This window comes from Hyperolius riggenbachi, chromosome 3 (assembly GCF_040937935.1).
Source record: "Hyperolius riggenbachi isolate aHypRig1 chromosome 3, aHypRig1.pri, whole genome shotgun sequence".
NCBI lineage: Eukaryota > Metazoa > Chordata > Amphibia > Anura > Hyperoliidae > Hyperolius > Hyperolius riggenbachi.
The window spans coordinates 51407440-51429342 of NC_090648.1; the positions used below are offsets into that span (position 1 = coordinate 51407440).

Consider the following 21903-nt stretch of genomic DNA (forward strand, 5'->3'; position numbering starts at 1 on the left):
GGCGCACGCATGTTGGAAGCGCCATTGTATGTGCTCCCTGGCAGTGGAAACACACAAACAGCAGGAGGTAAATTCAGCAGCAGGAGGAGGAGGATGAGTGTGTGGCAGCAGGCAGTCAATGAGGCAGGCAGCGTGACATAATAGCCCTGGTACCTAGCGGTGATACCAGGGCTGTAAATAAACACAGCAGGCAGGAGGTCCCAGACAGCGGTCGTGCAGCCCACATCGTGTCCAATACACAACTGGGACAACACAGTTTTCAACCCGGGCACCTCTGAAAAATTAAACCTTTTTTTTTTTGTATGGTTTTTTGGTTTTGTTTGTAAAACAAATTACACAGATATATAGCTATTGTTTGACGTAATAGCTGGTGGCAGAGTGGCAGCAGAATGTAATTCTGTGTACCCTGGCAGTGGGAAACACAGACCGACAGCAGCAGCAGCAGGAGGAATGGAGGAGTAATTATGTGAGCAGCTATTGTTTGACGTAATAGCTGGTGGCAGAGTGGCAGCAGAAGGTAATTCTGTGTACCCTGGCAGTGGGAAACACAGACAGACAGCAGCAGCAGCAGGAGGAATGGAGGAGTAGTGTGAGTGTGGCAGCAGGCAGGCAGCGTGACATAATAGCCCTGGTACCTAGCGGGTGATACCAGGGCTGTAAATAAACACAACAGGAGGTCCCAGACAGCGGTCGTGCAGCCCACATCGTGTCCAATACACAACTGGGACAACACAGTTTTCAACCCGGGCACCTCAGAAAAATTAAACCTTTTTTTTTTTTAATGGTTTTTTGGTTTTGTTTGTAAAACAAATTACACATATATATAGCTATTTTTTTACGTAATAGCTGGTGGCAGAGTGGCAGCAGAATGTAATTCTGTGTACCCTGGCAGTGGGAAACACAGACCGACAGCAGCAGCAGCAGGAGGAATGGAGGAGTAATGTGAGCAGCTATTGTTTGACGTAATAGCTGGTGGCAGAGTGGCAGCAGAATGTAATTCTGTGTACCCTGACAGTGGGAAACACAGACAGACAGCAGCAGCAGCAGGAGGAATGGAGGAGTAGTGTGAGTGTGGCAGCAGGCAGGCAGCGTGACATAATAGCCCTGGTACCTAGCGGGTGATACCAGGGCTGTAAATAAACGCAACAGGAGGTCCCAGACAGCGGTCGTGCAGCCCACATCGTGTCCAATACACAACTGGGACAACACAGTTTTCAACCCGGGCACCTCAGAAAAATTAAACCTTTTTTTTTTTTTTATGGTTTTTTGGTTTTGTTTGTAAAACAAATTACACATATATATAGCTATTGTTTGACGTAATAGCTGGTGACAGAGTGGCAGCAGAAGGTAAATCTGTGTACCCTGGCATTGGGAAACACAGACAGACAGCAGCAGCAGCAGGAGGAATGGAGGAGTAATTATGTGAGCAGCTATTGTTTGACGTAATAGCTGGTGGCAGAGTGGCAGCAGAAGGTAATTCTGTGTACCCTGGCAGTGGGAAACACAGACAGACAGCAGCAGCAGCAGGAGGAATGGAGGAATAGTGTGAGTGTGGCAGCAGGCAGGCAGCGTGACATAATAGCCCTGGTACCTAGCGGTGATACCAGGGCGTAAATAAACACAACAGGAGGTCCCAGACAGCGGTCGTGCAGCCCACATTGTGTCCAATACACAACTGGGACAACACAGTTTTCAACCCGGGCAACTCAGAAAAATTAAACCTTTTTTTTTTATTAATGGTTTTGTAGTTTTGGTTTTACAACCAATTACACAGATATAGCTATTTTTTGAAGTAATAGCTGGTGGCAGAGTGGCAGCAGAAGGTAAATCTGTGTACCCTGACAGTGGGAAACACAGACAGACAGCAGAAGGGCAGTACACAGCAGCCCACTGTAGGTGTAAAATGTGTGGCTGCAGGCGACGTAATAGTCAAAGTGAACCAGGCTGGCTTAGTGAGCAGGAGCCAGGAGGTGGTAAAGGGTGGTAAGGCACATTAACGATGGTTCTTCAGTTCATGTCCCCCTCTCGCCAACAACAGGGGCCAGGAACTCGCCTTCCACCCACGCCTGGTTCATCTTGAGAAACGTCAGTCTGTCCACAGACTTGTGAGACAGACGTGAGCGTTTCTCGGTGACCACGCCACCAGCTGCACTGAAGCAGCGCTCGGACAGCACGCTGGAAGGGGGACAGGACAGCACTTCCAGGGCGTACTGCGCCAGCTCGCTCCAGATCTCCAGGCGCTTGACCCAATACTCCATGGGATCAACAGGGGCATCGCTGTCAAGTCTGCTGTAGGACCCCATGTAGTCAGCCACCATGCGGGTCAGGCGCTGGCTGTGACCGGAGGAGGATGCTGCTGCATGCACCTCCTCTCTAGTCACTGCTGCCGGAGCCTCTACAGTCCTGTAGAGCTCGTTGCTGAGAGACAGCAGGTCTGTGGGGCGCTTGCTGCTGGATGCAGGCACCTGCTGCTGCCTCTGTGCTGGCTGGACAGTGGGGGTGGAAGACTGGGGGAAGGCTTCCTCCAAGCGCTCAACAAGGGCCTGCTGCAAGCTCCTTATTTGTTGCGCTGGGTCTCCTCCTGCAGGCGGCAGGAACTGGCTCAACTTCCCCTTGAGGCGTGGGTCCAACATCATGCTGATCCAGATGTCCTCCCTCTGCTTCATCTGGATCACCCTGGGGTCCTTGCGCAGGCACGTCAGCATGTGCGCTGCCATTGGGAAGAGGCGGGCCACGTCTGCTGGCACATCGACGGCAGTGCTGTCCTCCTCATCCTCCTCCTCTGCCGCCTCATCCTCTCTCCACCCCCGCACCAACTCAGCTGCGCTGTGCTGATCCCCCTCATCAGCAGCAAGGTCAGGGACCTCCACCAAGTCCTCCTCCTCCCCCTCAGAGGTGGACTGTGCAGCTGCTTGCCGCTCCTGCTGGTCCAAGGCTGCCGCTCCCTGTTCCAGCAAAGCATCGAGGGCCCTGTTCAGCAGACAAACCAGGGGCACCCACTCGCAGACCATAGCATGGTCCCTGCTCACCATGTTAGTGGCCTGCAGAAAGGGAGCCAGCACTAAGCACACCTGCTGCATGTGCCTCCAGTCATCATCGGGGACGATGGACGGGATGTTGCTGGTCTTGTCCCTTCTCTGAGCGGCAGAAACAGTGGCCAGGGCAAGGTACTGGTTGACAGCGTGCTTCTGTTCAACCAGACGCTCCAACATCACCAGGGTGGAGTTCCAGCGAGTCGGAACGTCAAGGATCAGCCGATGGCGTGGCAGCTCCAGCTCCTTTTGCACGTCTTCCAGGCTCGCACAGGCTGCAGCCGAGCGCCGGAAGTGACGCACAACGTTCCTTGCCGTTTCCAGCAAATCGCCCATCCCCTGGTAGGTGCGCAAGAACTTCTGCACCACCAGGTTCAGCACGTGGGCAAGACAGGGGATGTGGGTCAGGTTTCCCCTGTCTATTGCGGCAACCAGATTGGCCCCATTGTCGGCCACCACCTCTCCGACTCTGAGGCCTCTGGGGGTCAGCCAAATCCTCTCCTGCTCCTGGAGTTTGGCCAACACATGGGTTGCCGTCAGCTTGGTCTTCCCAAGGCTGACCAAGTGCAGCAGCGCTTGGCAGTGGCGGGCCTTCACGCTGCTGCTGAGGCGGGGGGTTTGGCCAGGTGTGCCGGAGGATGGCAGAGGATCGGAGGAACCTGCTGCTGTTCCCCCGACCCTGCGGGGTGGCACCACCAACTGTGTTGCTGCTGCTGCTGTGCCCGCTGCTGCTCTCCCATCCTCATCCCCTTCCACCAAGCTGACCCAGTGGACAGTGAAGGACAGGTAGCGGCCTGTCCCGAAGTGGCTGCTCCAGGAGTCCATGGTGACGTGGACCCTTTCACCAACCGCGTGCTCCAGCCCTCGCTCCACATTGGCCATCACAAAGCGGTGCAGTGCAGGAATGGCCTTGCAGGCGAAGAAGTGTCTGCTGGGGAGCTGCCAGTCTGGGGCTGCGCAAGCAAGCAGCGCATGAATGTCGCTCCCCTCCTGCACGAGCGTGTACGGCAGGAGTTGGGAGCACATGGCCCATGCCAGCAAGCCGTTCAGCTGACGCACGCGACGGCTGCTGGGAGGCAGAGCCCTAACCACCCCCTGGAAGGACTCGCTCAAAAGGCTCTGGCGTGGCCTTTTGCTGGCACGGGAATCAGCAGACACAGCAGAGGAGGCCACTGAGTACTGGCTGCCAGAACAGGCCTCAGTGTCGGCGGCAGGAGTTGCAGAGGGGGGAGGAGCAGTGCGTTTCCGCACTCCTGCTGATGCTGCTGGAGGAGCAGGAGGGCGGGTGGCTGCTGTTGCTGCTGCTGCTGCTGAAGGCTGTGCAGTGATGGGTGTGGTGCCACTGCCAGCACCAGATGCCTTCAGCCTCTGGAACTCCTCATGCTGGTGGAAATGTTTCGCAGCAAGGTGGTTGATGAGCGAGCTGGTGCTGAACTTTAAGGGGTCTGCACCTCTGCTCAACTTCCGCTGACAGTGGTTGCAAGTGGCGTACTTGCTGTACACTGTGGGCATGGTGAAAAAGCGCCAGATTGGTGACAAAAACAACCCCCTACGGCATGGAACCGCTGCTGCCTGTCTTCCTGTGGTGGTTGGGGGGGGGCTTGGGTGCGGCTGGTGGTGGTACTGGCAGATGCTGCTGCTGCTGAGCCTGAGACACCAGCAGGCTGGGGGACCTGCCTACTGCTGCCATAGCTTGCAATGATGCGCCTCCTTGCAAGGCCCACAAGCGCATCCTCCTCCTCCTCCTCAGAGCTGCTGATGACGACATCCCCTGGAGCTGGTGGCACCCAGTCTCTGTCTGTCACCGTGTCATCATCATCCTCCCCCTCCTGAAACATGTCCTGCTGGGATGATGACCCCCCAAACTCCTCTCCTGATGCCACAGTCTTGCTGTCCAATCCCTCATCCCCCAAAGTGCCCATCAGCATCTCCTCCTCCAAATCGCCAACAACAGCAGACAATTGACTCATCATGCCTGGGGTCAAAAGAGTGCTGAGTGACAGGTCGGCGAGTGACGGTGAACTGGCCTCCTCCCCAGGCCCTGCTGGGCGGCTGCTGCGAACAGGGGTGGTGGTGGTGAGGGTGGAGGCCTCGGATGCAGAGCTGATGGCGGGCTGCTCATCCTCCGTCATCAGTTGCACCACAGTGTCTGCATCCTTTTCCTCAATGGGACGTTTCCGACCCGGCTGGAGGAAAATCGGAGCAGGTGCTACACGCTGCTGCTGCTGTGTCTCTGCAGCGTGAGTTGCAGATGCTCCTGCTGGGCGGCGCCCAAGGCGTCCACGGCCAGTGGCTATAGGAGGAATGTTAGCCACTGACGCTGCTGCTGCTGCTGCGGAACTGTGCATGGTGGCGCGGCCGCGCCCGCGGCTTGCCACAATGCTGCTCCCTCTCCTCCTGATTCCCTTGCTGCCCTTCCCCTTGCCCAGACTGCGCTGGCTGCCACTTCCAGACATCTTCGATGTTTTGGGCGTAAACACAAAAGTTTTTTAAAAGGGCGGGTGAAAAGTGGGGTACTTTAATGGAGTGGGTTGGTGGGCGAGGTGACTGAGTGAGTGTCTAGTACAGTAAGTAAGTAGTAACAGAGTCAGTAAGTACAACTAGAAGTTACAATAATCAGTAGTAATAATCACAAGGAAATAGAGTGTGTGTACACAGACAGTGAGTGAGTGCACGCACACGCAGGAGCTAGCCTATGAACAGTGACTGAGTGTCCCTACTAGTACAGTAAGTAGTAACAGTAAGTACAACCAGAAATTACAATAATCAATCAGTAATCAGAAGGAAATAGAGTGTGTGTACAGTACACAGACAGTGAGTGCACGCACACGCAGGAGCTAGTAGCCTATGAACAGTGACAGTGAGTGTCCTAGTACAGTTACAGTATATAACTATTCAGAAGGAAATAGAGTGTGTGTACACTACAGTATACAGACAGTGAGTGCACGCACACGCAGGAGCTAGTAGCCTATGAACAGTGACAGTGAGTGTCCTAGTACAGTTACAGTATATAACTATTCAGAAGGAAATAGAGTGTGTGTACACTACAGTACACAGACAGTGAGTGCACGCACACGCAGGAGCTAGTAGCCTATGAACAGTGTCAGTGAGTGAGTGTCCTAGTACAGTTACAGTATATAACTATTCAGAAGGAAATAGAGTGTGTGTACAGTACACAGACAGTGAGTGCACGCACACGCAGGAGCTAGTAGCCTATGAACAGTGTCAGTCAGTGAGTGTCCTAGTACAGTTACAGTATATAACTATTCAGAAGGAAATAGAGTGTGTGTACAGTACACAGACAGTGAGTGCACGCACACGCAGGAGCTAGTAGCCTATGAACAGTGACAGTGAGTGTCCTAGTACAGTTACAGTATATAACTATTCAGAAGGAAATAGAGTGTGTGTACAGTACACAGACAGTGAGTGCACGCACACACAGGAGCTAGTAGCCTATGAACAGTGACAGTGAGTGTCCTAGTACAGTTACAGTATATAACTATTCAGAAGGAAATAGAGTGTGTGTACAGTACACAGACAGTGAGTGCAAGCACACGCAGGAGCTAGCCTATGAACAGTGACAGTCAGTGAGTGTCCTAGTACAGTTACAGTATATAACTATTCAGAAGGAAATAGAGTGTGTGTACAGTACACAGACAGTGAGTGCACACACACACGCAGGAGCTAGTAGCCTATGAACAGTGACAGTGAGTGTCCTAGTACAGTTACAGTATATAACTATTCAGAAGGAAATAGAGTGTGTGTACACTACAGTACACAGACAGTGAGTGCACGCACACGCAGGAGCTAGTAGCCTATGAACAGTGACTGAGTGAGTGTCCTAGTACAGTTACAGTATATAACTATTCAGAAGGAAATAGAGTGTGTGTACACTACAGTACACAGACAGTGAGTGCACGCACACGCAGGAGCTAGTAGCCTATGAACAGTGTCAGTGAGTGAGTGTCCTAGTACAGTTACAGTATATAACTATTCAGAAGGAAATAGAGTGTGTGTACACTACAGCAGTGGTGCTCAGCAGAGCTCGAATATTCGAGTAGCTCGAATATTCGAGCTCTTTTTCAGCTATTCGAGCTCGGTATTCGAGCTCCGAATAGCTGCAGCTATTCGAATGGGCTATTCGAGTAAACGCGAATAGCCCATTCACTATTCGAGCTATTCGAGCAAACGGCGCTATTCGAGCTCGAATACCGAGCTCGAATAGCGTCATAGCCCAGATTGATGTCCTTAGAGCCAATCAGAGGGCTCCCAGGCCCTCTGACGGCAGCCAATCACAGAGGGGGACCCTGGCCAGCCCCTACCCTATAAATAGCGGCCGCCATGTTCCGTTTCTCCGTCCTTGCCTGAGACTTGCATAGAGAGAGAGTTGCTCCTTTGTGCTTTGGCTTAGCAAGAGCTCTATTGTGGTCATTTACCTAGCGTTTTTGCTCACATACACCTCCTATACACACCTATATTGTTGTTAGTTAGATAGACATTGTATTTTAGTTAGTAGCTTTTGTGTTACATAGAGAGAGACTCAGACAGCTGCTGCAGGCTTACAGCTTTAGGCCTCAGGGCCTGCCTGTGTGGGCAGCTGTCCTCCTGTCCTCTGTTAGTTTATTTCTCATTAGTATTTAGACAGTATTAGATAGTATTAGACAGTATTTCTGCTGTCCTCTACTACTTAGTGATTGTATTTTGTATTGTAGTTATATACTGTAACTGTACTAGGACACTCACTGACTGTCACTGTTCATAGGCTAGCTCCTGCGTGTGCTTGCACTCACTGTCTGTGTACACACACTCTATTTCCTTCTGAATAGTTATATACTGTAACTGTACTAGGACACTCACTGACTGTCACTGTTCATAGGCTAGCTCCTGCGTGTGCTTGCACTCACTGTCTGTGTACACACACTCTATTTACTTCTGAATAGTTATATACTGTAACTGTACTAGGACACTCACTGACTGTCACTGTTCATAGGCTAGCTCCTGCGTGTGCTTGCACTCACTGTCTGTGTACACACACTCTATTTCCTTCTGAATAGTTATATACTGTAACTGTACTAGGACACTCACTGACTGTCACTGTTCATAGGCTAGCTCCTGCGTGTGCTTGCACTCACTGTCTGTGTACACAAACTCTATTTCCTTCTGAATAGTTATATACTGTAACTGTACTAGGACACTCACTGACTGTCACTGTTCATAGGCTAGCTCCTGCGTGTGCTTGCACTCACTGTCTGTGTACACACACTCTATTTCCTTCTGAATAGTTATATACTGTAACTGTACTAGGACACTCACTGACTGTCACTGTTCATAGGCTAGCTCCTGCGTGTGCTTGCACTCACTGTCTGTGTACACACACTCTATTTCCTTCTGAATAGTTATATACTGTAACTGTACTAGGACACTCACTGACTGTCACTGTTCATAGGCTAGCTCCTGCGTGTGCTTGCACTCACTGTCTGTGTAGTACACACACTCTATTTCCTTCTGAATAGTTATATACTGTAACTGTACTAGGACACTCACTGACTGTCACTGTTCATAGGCTAGCTCCTGCGTGTGCTTGCACTCACTGTCTGTGTACACACACTCTATTTCCTTCTGAATAGTTATATACTGTAACTGTACTAGGACACTCACTGACTGTCACTGTTCATAGGCTAGCTCCTGCGTGTGCTTGCACTCACTGTCTGTGTAGTACACACACTCTATTTCCTTCTGAATAGTTATATACTGTAACTGTACTAGGACACTCACTGTCACTGTTCATAGGCTACTAGCTCCTGCGTGTGTGTGTGCACTCACTGTCTGTGTACTGTACACACACTCTATTTCCTTCTGATTACTGATTGATTATTGTAAATTCTACTTCCTGACAGTTACTACTTACTTACTGTAGTAGGGACACTCACTCAATCACTGTTCATAGGCTAGCTCCTGCACGTGTGTGCGCGTGCGTGCACTCACTGTCTGTAGTGTACACACACTCTATTTCCTTGTGATTACTACTGATTATTGTAACTTCTAGTTGTACTTCCTGACTGTTACTACTTACTTACTGTACTAGGGACACTCACTCACTCTCTGTTCATAGGCCAGCTCCTGCGCGTGTTTGCGCGTGCGTGCACTCACTGTCTGTAGTGTACACACACTCTATTTCCTTGTGATTACTACTGATTATTGTAACTGCTAGCTGTACTTCCTGACTGTTACTACTTACTTACTGTATTAGGGAGTCGGGACACTCACTCAGTCACCTCACCCACCAACCCACTCCATTAAAGTACCCCACTTTTCACCTGCCCTTTTCAAAAACTTTTGTGTTTACGCCCAAAACATCGAAGATGTCTGGAAGTGGCAGCCAGCGCGGTTTGGGCAAGGGGAAGGGCAGCAAGGGAATCAGGAGGAGAGGGAGCAGCATTGTGGCAAGCCGCGGGCGCGGGCGTGCCACCATGCACAGTTCCGCAGCAGCAGCAGCAGCGTCAGTGGCTAACATTCCTCCCATAGCCACTGGCCGTGGACGCCTTGGGCGCCGCCCAGCAGAAGCATCTGCAACTCACGCTGCAGAGACACAGCAGCAGCAGCAGCGTGTAGCACCTGCTCCGATTTTCCTCCAGCCGGGTCGGAAACGTCCCATTGAGGAAAAGGATGCAGACACTGTGGTGCAATTGATGACGGAGGATGAGCAGCCCGCCATCAGCTCTGCATCCGAGGCCTCCACCCTCACCACCACCACCACCACCACCCCTGTTCGCAGCAGCCGCCCAGCAGGGCCTGGGGAGGAGGCCAGTTCACCGTCACTCGCCGACCTGTCATTCAGCAGTCTTTTGACCCCAGGCATCATGAGTAAATTGTCTGCTGTTGTTGGCGATCTTGAGGAGGAGATGCTGATGGGCACTTTGGGGGATGAGGGATTGGACAGCAAGACTGTGGCGACAGTCAAGCAGCCCATCCATGCATCAGGAGAGGAGTTTGGGGGGTCATCATCCCAGCAGGACATGTTTCAGGAGGGGGAGGATGATGATGACACGGTGACAGACAGAGACTGGGTGCCACCACCTCCAGGGGATGTCGTCCTCAGCAGCTCTGAGGAGGAGGAGGAGGATGCGCTTGTGGGCCTTGCAAGGAGGCGCATCATTGCAAGCATTGGCAGCAGTAGGCAGGTCCCACAGCCTGCTGGTGTCTCAGGCTCAGCAGCAGCAGCAGCAGCAGCAGCATCTGCCAGTACCACCACCAGCCGCACCCAAGCCCCCCCCCCCCAACCACCACAGGGAGACAGGCAGCAGCGGTTCCATGCCGTAGGGGGTCGTTTTTGTCACCAATCTGGCGTTTTTTCACCATGCCCACGTGTACAGCAAGTACGCCACTTGCAACCACTGTCAGCGGAAGTTGAGCAGAGGTGCAGACCCCTTAAAGTTCAGCACCAGCTCGCTCATCAACCACCTTGCTGCGAAACATTTCCACCAGCATGAGGAGTTCCAGAGGCTGAAGGCATCTGGTGCTGGCAGTGGCACCACACCCATCACTGCACAGCCTTCAGCAGCAGCAGCAACAGCAGCCACCCGCCCTCCTGCTCCTCCAGCAGCACCAGCAGGAGTGCGGAAACGCACTGCTCCTCCCCCCTCTGCAACTCCTGCCGCCGACACTGAGGCCTGTTCTGGCAGCCAGTCCTCAGTGGCCTCCTCTGCTGTGTCTGCTGATTCCCGTGCCAGCAAAAGGCTACGCCAGAGCCTTTTGAGCGAGTCCTTCCAGGGGGTGGTTAGGGCTCTGCCTCCCAGCAGCCGTCGCGTGCGGCAGCTGAACGGCTTGCTGGCACGGGCCATGTGCTCCCAACTCCTGCCGTACATGCTTGTGCAGGAGGGGAGCGACATGCGTGCGCTGCTTGCTTGCGCAGCCCCAGACTGGCAGCTCCCCAGCAGACACTTTTTCGCCCGCAAGGCCATTCCTGCACTGCACCGCTTTGTGATGGCCAATGTGGAGCGAGGGCTGGAGCACGCGGTTGGTGAAAGGGTCCACGTCACCATGGACTCCTGGAGCAGCCGCTTCGGGACAGGCCGCTACCTGTCCTTCACTGTCCACTGGGTCAGCTTGGTGGAAGGGGGTGAGGATGGGAGAGCAGCAGCGGGCACAGCAGCAGCAACACAGTGGGTGGTGCCCCCCCGCAGGGTCAGGGGAACTGCAGCAGGTTCCTCCGATCCTCTGCCATCCTCCGGCACACCTGGCCAAACCCCCCGCCTCAGCAGCAGCATGAAGGCCCGCCACTGCCAAGCGCTGCTGCACTTGGTCAGCCTTGGGAAGACCAAGCTGACGGCAACCCATGTGTTGGCCAAACTCCAGGAGCAGGAGAGGATTTGGCTGACCCCCAGAGGACTCAGAGTCGGAGAGGTGGTGGCCGACAATGGGGCCAATCTGGTTGCCGCAATAGACAGGGGAAACCTGACCCACATCCCCTGTCTTGCCCACGTGCTGAACCTGGTGGTGCAAAAGTTCTTGCGCACCTACCAGGGGATGGGCGAACTGCTGGAAACGGCAAGGAACGTTGTGCGTCACTTCCGGCGCTCGGCTGCAGCCTGTGCGAGCCTGGAAGACGTGCAAAAGGAGCTGGAGCTGCCACGCCATCGGCTGATCCTTGACGTTCCAACTCGCTGGAACTCCACCCTGGCGATGTTGGAGCGTCTGGTTGAACAGAAGCACGCTGTCAACCAGTACCTTGCCCTGGCCACTGTTTCCGCCGCTCGGAGAAGGGACAAGACCAGCAACATCCCGTCCATCGTCCCCGATGATGACTGGAGGCACATGCAGCAGGCGTGCTTAGTGCTGGCTCCCTTTCTGCAGGCCACTAACATGGTGAGCAGGGACCATGCTATGGTCTGCGAGTGGGTGCCCCTGGTTTGTCTGCTGAACAGGGCCCTCGATGCTTTGCTGGAACAGGGAGCGGCAGCCTTGGACCAGCAGGAGCGGCAAGCAGCTGCACAGTCCACCTCTGAGGGGGAGGAGGAGGAGGACTTGGTGGAGGTCCCTGACCTTGCTGCTGATGAGGGGGATCAGCACAGCGCAGCTGAGTTGGTGCGGGGGTGGAGAGAGGATGAGGCGGCAGAGGAGGAGGATGAGGAGGACAGCACTGCCGTCGATGTGCCAGCACACGTGGCCCGCCTCTTCCCAATGGCAGCGCACATGCTGGCGTGCCTGCGCAAGGACCCCAGGGTGATCCAGATGAAGCAGAGGGAGGACATCTGGATCAGCATGATGTTGGACCCACGCCTCAAGGGGAAGTTGAGCCAGTTCCTGCCGCCTGCAGGAGGAGACCCAGCGCAACAAATAAGGAGCTTGCAGCAGGCCCTTGTTGAGCGCTTGGAGGAAGCCTTCCCCCAGCCTTCCACCCCCACTGTCCAGCAGCCAGCACAGAGGCAGCAGCAGGTGCCTGCATCCAGCAGCAAGCGCCCCACAGACCTGCTGTCTCTCAGCCACGAGCTCTACAGGACTGTAGAGGCTCCGGCAGCAGTGACTAGAGAGGAGGTGCATGATGCAGCAGCATCCTCCTCCGGTCACAGCCAGCGCCTGACCCGCATGGTGGCTGACTACATGGGGTCCTACAGCGGGCTTGACAGCGATGCCCCTGTTGATCCCATGGAGTATTGGGTCAAGCGCCTGGAGATCTGGAGCGAGCTGGCGCAGTACGCCCTGGAAGTGCTGTCCTGCCCCCCTTCCAGCGTGCTGTCCGAGCGCTGCTTCAGTGCAGCTGGTGGCGTGGTCACCGAGAAACGCTCACGTCTGTCTCACAAGTCTGTGGACAGACTGACGTTTCTCAAGATGAACCAGGCGTGGGTGGAAGGCGAGTTCCTGGCCCCTGTTGTCGGCGAGAGGGGGACATGAACTGGCTAAGAACCATCGTTAATGTGCCTTACCACCCTTTACCACCTCCTGGCTCCTGCTCACTAAGCCAGCCTGGTTCAGTTTGACTATTACGTCGCCTGCAGCCACACATTTTACACCTACAGTGGGCTGCTGTGTACTGCCCTTCTGCTGTCTGTCTGTGTTTCCCACTGCCAGGGTACACAGAATTACATTCTGCTGCCACTCTGCCACCAGCTATTACGTCAAACAATAGCTATATATCTGTGTAATTGGTTGTACAAACAAAACCAAAAAACCATTAAAAAAAAAAAAAAAGGTTTAATTTTTCTGAGGTGCCCGGGTTGAAAACTGTGTTGTCCCAGTTGTGTATTGGACACGATGTGGGCTGCACGACCGCTGTCTGGGACCTCCTGTTGTGTTTATTTACAGCCCTGGTATCACCGCTAGGTACCAGGGCTATTATGTCACGCTGCCTGCCTGCTGCCACACTCACACTACTCCTCCATTCCTCCTGCTGCTGCTGTCTCTCTGTGTTTCCCACTGCCAGTGTACATAGAATTACCTTCTGCTGCCACACTGCCACCAGCTATTACGTCAAACAATAGCTGCTCACATTACTCCTCCATTCCTCCTGCTGCTGCTGCTGTCTGTCTGTGTTTCCCACTGCCAGGGTACACAGAATTACCTTCTGCTGCCACTCTGCCACCAGCTATTACGTCAAACAATAGCTGCTCACATTACTCCTCCATTCCTCCTACTGCTGCTGCTGTCGGTCTGTGTTTCCCACTGCCAGGGTACACAGAATTACATTCTGCTGCCACTCTGCCACCAGCTATTACGTCAAACAATAGCTATATATCTGTGTAATTGGTTGTACAAACAAAACCAAAAAACCATTAAAAAAAAAAAGGTTTAATTTTTCTGAGGTGCCCGGGTTGAAAACTGTGTTGTCCCAGTTGTGTATTGGACACGATGTGGGCTGCACGACCGATGTCTGGGACCTCCTGTTGTGTTTATTTACAGCCCTGGTATCACCGCTAGGTACCAGGGCTATTATGTCACGCTGCCTGCCTGCTGCCACACTCACACTACTCCTCCATTCCTCCTGCTGCTGCTGCTGTCTGTCTGTGTTTCCCACTGCCAGGGTACACAGAATTACCTTCTGCTGCCACTCTGCCACCAGCTATTACGTCAAACAATAGCTGCTCACATTACTCCTCCATTCCTCCTGCTGCTGCTGCTGTCGGTCTGTGTTTCCCACTGCCAGGGTACACAGAATTACATTCTGCTGCCACTCTGCCACCAGCTATTACGTCAAACAATAGCTATATATCTGTGTAATTGGTTGTACAAACAAAACCAAAAAACCATAAAAAAAAAAAAAAGGTTTAATTTTTCTGAGGTGCCCGGGTTGAAAACTGTGTTGTCCCAGTTGTGTATTGGACACGATGTGGGCTGCACGACTGCTGTCTGGGACCTCCTGTTGTGTTTATTTACAGCCCTGGTATCACCGCTAGGTACCAGGGCTATTATGTCACGCTGCCTGCCTGCTGCCACACTCACACTACTCCTCCATTCCTCCTGCTGCTGCTGTCTGTCTGTGTTTCCCACTGCCAGGGTACACAGAATTACCTTCTGCTGCCACACTGCCACCAGCTATTACGTCAAACAATAGCTGCTCACATTACTCCTCCATTCCTCCTGCTGCTGCTGCTGTCGGTCTGTGTTTCCCACTGCCAGGGTACACAGAATTACATTCTGCTGCCACTCTGCCACCAGCTATTACGTCAAACAATAGCTATATATCTGTGTAATTGGTTGTACAAACAAAACCAAAAAACCATAAAAAAAAAAAAAAAAAGGTTTAATTTTTCTGAGGTGCCCGGGTTGAAAACTGTGTTGTCCCAGTTGTGTATTGGACACGATGTGGGCTGCACGACCGCTGTCTGGGACCTCCTGTTGTGTTTATTTACAGCCCTGGTATCACCGCTAGGTACCAGGGCTATTATGTCACGCTGCCTGCCTCATTGACTGCCTGCTGCCACACACTCATCCTCCTCCTCCTGCTGCTGAATTTACCTCCTGCTGTCTGTGTGTTTCCACTGCCAGGGAGCACATACAATGGCGCTTCCAACATGCGTGCGCCACCAGCTATTTGTTACGCTCAAAAATAGCTGCATTTCTGTAAAAAAAAATTGAAAAGAGAAATAAGTGAAGAAGAAGACGATATAGAAGAAGATGAAGAAGATGAAGAAGATGAAGAAGAAGAAGATGAAGAAGAAGAAGAAGAAGGAGAAGAAGAAGAAGATGAAGAAGAAGAAAATGAAGAAGAAGAAGAAGAAGATGAAGAAGAAGAAGAAGAAGAAGGAGAAGAAGATGAAGAAGAAGAAGAAGAAGAAGAAGAAGAAGAAGAAGATGAAGAAGAAGAAGATGAAAAAGATGAAGAAGAAGATGAAGAAGATGAAGAAGAAGAAGATGAAGAAGATGCAGAAGAAGATGAAGAAGAAGAAGAAGAAGAAGAAGAAGAAGAAGAAGAAGAAGAAGAAGAAGAAGATGAAGAAGAAGAAGATGAAAAAGATGAAGAAGAAGATGAAGAAGATGAAGAAGAAGAAGATGAAGAAGATGCAGAAGAAGATGAAGAAGAAGAAGAAGATGAAGAAGATGAAGAAGAAGAAGATGAAGAAGAAGAAGATGATGATGAAGAAGATGAAGAAGATGATGATGAAGAAGAAGAAGATGAAGAAGAAGAAGAAGAAGAAGAAGAAGAAGAAGAAGAAGAAGAAGAAGAAGAAGAAGAAGAAGACAATATAGAAGAAGAAGAAGATATAGAAGAAGAAGATATAGAAGAAGAAGATATAGAAGAAGAAGAAGATAGAAGATAAAGAAGAAGAAGAAGAAGAAGAAGAAGAAGAAGTATATACAGTACTGAACAAAATTCTGGACACAACTTCTCTTTTCACCTTTTTTTTTTAAAGGAACATCCCCACATAATCACTTGCTGTTGTTACTTGGAAAAAAAGATGTTTCTTGCATCATTCACCCTCAAAACAAGTGTTGGAAGCTATTTAAGGCCAATTCGAATAGTCAGCTCGAATAATGAGCTCGAATACCGACTCGAATAGTGAGCTCGAAGTCCGAGGTCGAATCGAATAGTAAAAATTATTCGACTCGAATATTCGACTGACCTCGAATAATTTACTATTCGAATTCGACCAAACTCGAATTTTAAAAAGGGGAATTTGAGCACCACTACACTACAGTACACAGACAGTGAGTGCACGCACACGCAGGAGCTAGCCTATGAACAGTGACAGTCAGTGAGTGTCCTAGTACAGTTACAATATATAACTATTCAGAAGGAAATAGAGTGTGTGTACAGTACACAGACAGTGAGTGCACGCACACGCAGGAGCTAGTAGCCTATGAACAGTGACAGTGAGTGTCCTAGTACAGTTACAGTATATAACTATTCAGAAGGAAATAGAGTGTGTGTACACTACAGTACACAGACAGTGAGTGCACGCACACGCAGGAGCTAGTAGCCTATGAACAGTGTCAGTGAGTGAGTGTCCTAGTACAGTTACAGTATATAACTATTCAGAAGGAAATAGAGTGTGTGTTCACTACAGTACACAGACAGTGAATGCACGCACACGCAGGAGCTAGTAGCCTATGAACAGTGTCAGTCAGTGAGTGTCCTAGTACAGTTACAGTATATAACTATTCAGAAGGAAATAGAGTGTGTGTACAGTACACAGACAGTGAGTGCACGCACACGCAGGAGCTAGTAGCCTATGAACAGTGACTGAGTGAGTGTCCTAATACAGTTACAGTATATAACTACAATACAAAATACAATCAATCAGTACTAAAGGACAGCAGAAATACTGGTATAGATGAGAAATAAACAGAGGACAGGAGAGAACAGCTGCCCACACAGGCAAGGCCCTGAGGCCTAAAGCTGTAAGCCTGCAGCAGCTGTCTGAGTCTCTCTCTATGTAACACAAAAGCTACTAACTAAAATACAATGTCTATCTAACTAACAACAATATAGGTGTATATAGAAGGTGTATGTGAGCAAAAACGCTAGGTAAATGACCACAATAAAGCTCTTGCTAAGCCAACGCACAAAGGAGCAAATATCTCTCTGTGCAAAGTCGGGCAAGGACGGAGAAACGGAACATGGCGGCCGCTATTTATAGGGTAGGGGCTGGCCAGGGTCCCCCTCAGTGATTGGCCGCCGTCAGAGGGCCTGGGAGCCCTCTGATTGGCTCTAAGGACATCAATCTGGGCTATGACGCTATTCGAGCTCGGTATTCGAGCTCGAATAGCGCTGTTAGCTCGAATAGCGCGAATAGTGAATGGGCTATTCAAGTTCACTCGAATAGCCCATTCGAATAGCTCCAGCTATTCGGAGCTCGAATACCGAGCTCGAATAGCTGAAAAAGAGCTCGAATATTCGAGCTACTCGAATATTCGAGCTCTGCTGAGCACCACTGCTGGCAGATTCCAACCGTGCCCAAGGCACGCCTGGAATCCACATTCACCCTGCCCTTGGACTTAAACGCCTCGATGCGGATGTCTTTTGGCATGATGAATGCCCAAGCCACCTTTCTCCAGGCGTGGAACGACCTGTGGAAGAGCAAGCACGGTTGTACACTCACGTACCTGGATGACATCCCTGAGTTCCCCCCGACTTGGGAGCAACACTGCGATCACTCGTCCCTGGTACTAGGACAGCTGTCAGCTGACAATCTGACCGTTGAACCAGATGCAGATCAGATTGTCATGACAGAGGTACAGGCCTCTCTGGGAACAGCGGGATACTACAGGACGTTTGCGAAGCCCTGTAGCCTCCTGGCTAAACCACTGACCAACACAAAAAGGGCAACCCCCAAGGTCATGTGGAACCCAGGCTTCCCCGCTGTACTGAGCCCAAGTAGCAAGTTGGTATTGCTTCAGTCAAGGTCCTGCTAACCGCTCCTTCCCCAATCTTGTAAAGGGGGGAGATGTGACGCCGTCAATATGACATATCGAATGCGTCATGGAGGTACGAACGCCAGTTCTTCGCAAACCAACCAAACTGACAGTTTTTGGTTTAAATACACTTTTTTTTCCCTTCGCCAAAGGGCTGGAGAAATCTTTTCATGGTCAGTTAATTAGCCTCCTGTGAAAATACTCTCTGCCAGCACAGGGGACCCCCTGAGGTGTTTATGACCTCATCCATTAGGTGAAGGGTAGATATCAGTTGACAGAAGCTCACAAATTGTAGCTTTCTCCAGCCTGATAGGCACCGACCCAGCAGGAGTCCGACACATAGCTGCCTTGTGGCCTGAGTTGAAAGGAGACAGGAATGATCCTTATCACGCCATCTGGACAAGATTCAACAAAACTGTAGAAACTGTATTTAATAAATAGGCACAGATTGGTAATATTTCTGGTGTTCCCAAGATCGCAGTTCCCTCAAATTCACGGAGTTTATTAGATTCCACATGACACTGGTCCTGAGAGATTTTCAGCCCTCTGGATCTTTCGGAACCAGTGCCAGTAAGGTGAAAGGGGGGGACGGTGCTATTAGCGATCCAGACTCCTCGTGTTTGGTATTAGCAGATTCACACACTTACGCTGATTGTGAATATTCATTCGGGTTTTTGATATTACCTACGGGCATGCTGAGAGCGGGCAAAATATGAATTGGCCCAAAACCTCTCCCTGCCTAAGGGGGCATTGCCTTATTCAAATTGCAAGGCTGGACTTGTATGTGTCATAACTCCTCCCACCTACAGTGAGGAACAAAACTGACATGATCCAAAAGTCCAGGGTCCTTTACCTTCAATCTGATGCCTAGTAACATCCTGGCAGCCCGCAGGGACACGGGCCAAAACCTCCATCTTTGAACTTTCTAACAAAGGCCTGTTGGCCGCATGGCAACCGCCATTTTGGGACTTTCGCCAAAGACTTGCGATTGCCGCATGGACTACCAATAATGGTATTTGAACTGTGTATATTCAGACATTCTGTTTCTCTTCCTCTCTTCTCTCTGTCCAATCAATCTGTTCTAAAATAAGCTGTGTGTATGTAGTTTAGAAATAAACTAACGATTTTATCGTTCAGTTGTGTGCCTTTTCTGGTCATCTGATTGCTGCTATAACGAATCTGCCCTCTGAAGAGTCAGTCATACTACCGCATTGTTTTATGATTTGCTTATAAATTGTTGATTTGCTAGCTAGGTTGTAAATAACCGTTTCTTCCTTCTAGGATTAGCTAGTACCAGATTTCCTGTGCGAAATCGATAACTTTGTTTCTCGATTATAAATACAATTCGAGATTGCATCATATAGGGACCCAGTAACCTTTCTTTAACGTCACATTGCTCACAGTCTTTAAGCCGTCGGAAGTGATTATTCCCCGAACGGTGACTTGAGCGTGTTGAACGTGATTGGGCTGGCTACCGTATTATGATAGCGTTGGAGACTGTCCGCTCCATAGAACCGGACAGTGGTGGCAGTGTATTTACCAGATTTCCAGCGCAAAATCGATATTTTTAGTTTACAGATTGTATATACAATCAAAATTGTACATGTATGGGCACCTCCAACCAATCTTAACCGTTTACTACGCACACAGTGAATTTGCCTCCAGCAGTCTCTAGTGCATGAGACCTGTATGGCAACAGTGGCCTAGTAATACGGGATTGGTGAGTGATTGTCCCATTACATATTGTCGGCAGCTGCGCGACCAATCTTTATTGTCAGTCTGTTCACCGTACTTCCTGCGTATGCTAACGGGAGCAGATTAGACGGGATTGGCACGCTCTGTCGCCCTTTACTTTCTTCCCTCTGACGATCCAGCAACCGGTCTCGTTGTCCGTCTGCGCCCGTACTTCCTGCGTACGCTAACGGGAGCAGATCTCGACGGGATCGCGGGGCTGGATTGTCACAGGAGTGTTTATTTATCTTTGTATGTGTCAGAGTGGTGCAACTAAATATTTTTAATTAAAAAAATGTTTGGTTTGGGTCAGCTTTAAGCATTGTAATTGAAGTTCTGAATTATAATCATTCAGACTGGAACGTCATATCAATATACACACATACTGTATATAATTGCTATTTTGTCTAATAGTTCTTCCTGTACCTATAAAAAAAAGCAAATATATTAATTAACGTGATGAGATCGATGATTGAAGTCAATATTGTGTTGTGTTCTATGCCTAAGGCATGTAGGATGAAGACAGAAAATACAATATGAAGAATAGTACAGAGGTAATATGACTAAATGACTCAATTGTCTCACCAAGTGCTGGAAGGCCGGTTAGTGAATGCAGAGTAGGAGTTGTCTGGTTTCCGATAAGTCATCTGTTGGACGTATCCTAAGATACACGAAGGTGGAGGACCCATGTGAGCTCACTCAAGTCATTCTTAGTGTTAACACAATCCAGAAACACAGGTTCATACTATGCCCACCTTGCTCGATGTTCTTAATAGCCTCTGCTCTGCGTTCAAACCCAATGGTCTCCCAAAGGTTAGTAACATCAAGGAAGCGAGTGGCGATCACTGTTGGGGTCATGCTCATCATGATCTGCTCTCCACAACCTGACGGTACTGTGATCAAGTGTTTCAGTTTGGTGCCATCAATGGAGTTTTCCAGAGTTTCTCCAAGAAGACTTCCTGGAATTACAATAGGTACGTATTACAAAGGTGAAAGAACATGCTGATGGGACATAAGTAGTATCAGTCAAGAGCTGGTCTATGGGCCAAACTTGTAGACAGACAAGACCACTAGGGATGCTTATTTGGATTCCACAGAATTGAAATTTCCGCATTTCCGATCTGAAATGGGCATTAATGATCGGAATTTGGGAAATCAAAATTTCTGCGGAAATCCGATTTACCGCAACACAGTAATTTTAGTCCAATCACAGAACCCTGAAGCATTGGATCAATCAGAGAATGCAGAATTTTTCTGCCAAAATTGGGTCACCGTGGTCATTTTAAACCAAACACTAAACAGATATATATATATATATATATATATATATATATATATATATATATATATATATAATTTATTTATTTTTTTCAGATTTTGCATTCTCTGATGCAAAAAATGACTAATAAAATACTCCTCGGAAATACAGAAATTGAAAAATCGGAAATTGGAAAATCGGAAAAACAGAAATTGGCATTGGCAGCAATTGGAATTTCCGCAGAATTAGGAATGGGCATTTTATTTCTGTATATCTAGAGCCAAAAACCCAGGAACCTAGACCTACAAACCCAGGATATCTAGAGCCCCAAACCCAGGAAGCCAGACTTACAAACATAGGATATCTAGGGACACAAACCCAGGAACCTAGACCTACAAACCCAGGATATCTAGAGCTACAAACCCAAGTTATCTAGAGCCACAAACCCAGGATATCTAGAGCCACAAACCCAGGAACCTAGACCTACAAACCAAGGTTATTTAGAGCTACAAACCCAGGATCCTAGACCAACAAACCCAGGATATCTAGAGCTACAAACCCAAGTTATCTAGAGCCACAAACCCAGGATATCTAGAGCCACAAATCCAGGAACCTAGACCCACAAACCAAGGTTATTTAGAGCTACAAACCCAGGATCCTAGACCTACAAACCCAGGATATCTAGAGCTACAAACCCAGGATATCTAGAGCTCCAATTCCAGGAACCTAGACCTACAAACCCAGGATATCTAGGGTCACAAACCCAGAAACCTAGATCTACAAACCCAGGTTATTTAGAGCCACAAACCCAGGATCCTAGACCTACAAACCCAGTATATCTAGCGCTACAAACCCAAGTTATCTAGAGCTACAAATTAAAGTTATCTAGAGTTACAAACCCAGGTTATCTAGACCTACAAACCTAGGATATCTAGAGCCACAAACCCTGGAACCTAGATCTACAAACACAGGATATCTAGGGCCACAAACCCCGGAACCTAGATCTACAAACACAGGATATCTAGGGCCACA

At 49.8% G+C, this 21903-nt stretch overlaps 1 protein-coding gene across 1 annotated transcript in view; it reads right to left on the reverse strand.

Moving 5' to 3' along the window:
• The window catches only part of LOC137562603 (complement C3-like), a 168623-nt gene that overhangs the window by 60385 nt on the left and 86335 nt on the right, over positions 1-21903 (reverse strand). The window contains exons 24-25 of the mRNA XM_068274107.1: positions 20369-20572; positions 20199-20274 (exon numbers count right to left, since the gene is read on the reverse strand). Of these exons, the coding sequence (XP_068130208.1) occupies positions 20199-20274; positions 20369-20572 (280 nt within the window). The remainder of the gene's footprint in view (positions 1-20198; positions 20275-20368; positions 20573-21903) is intronic.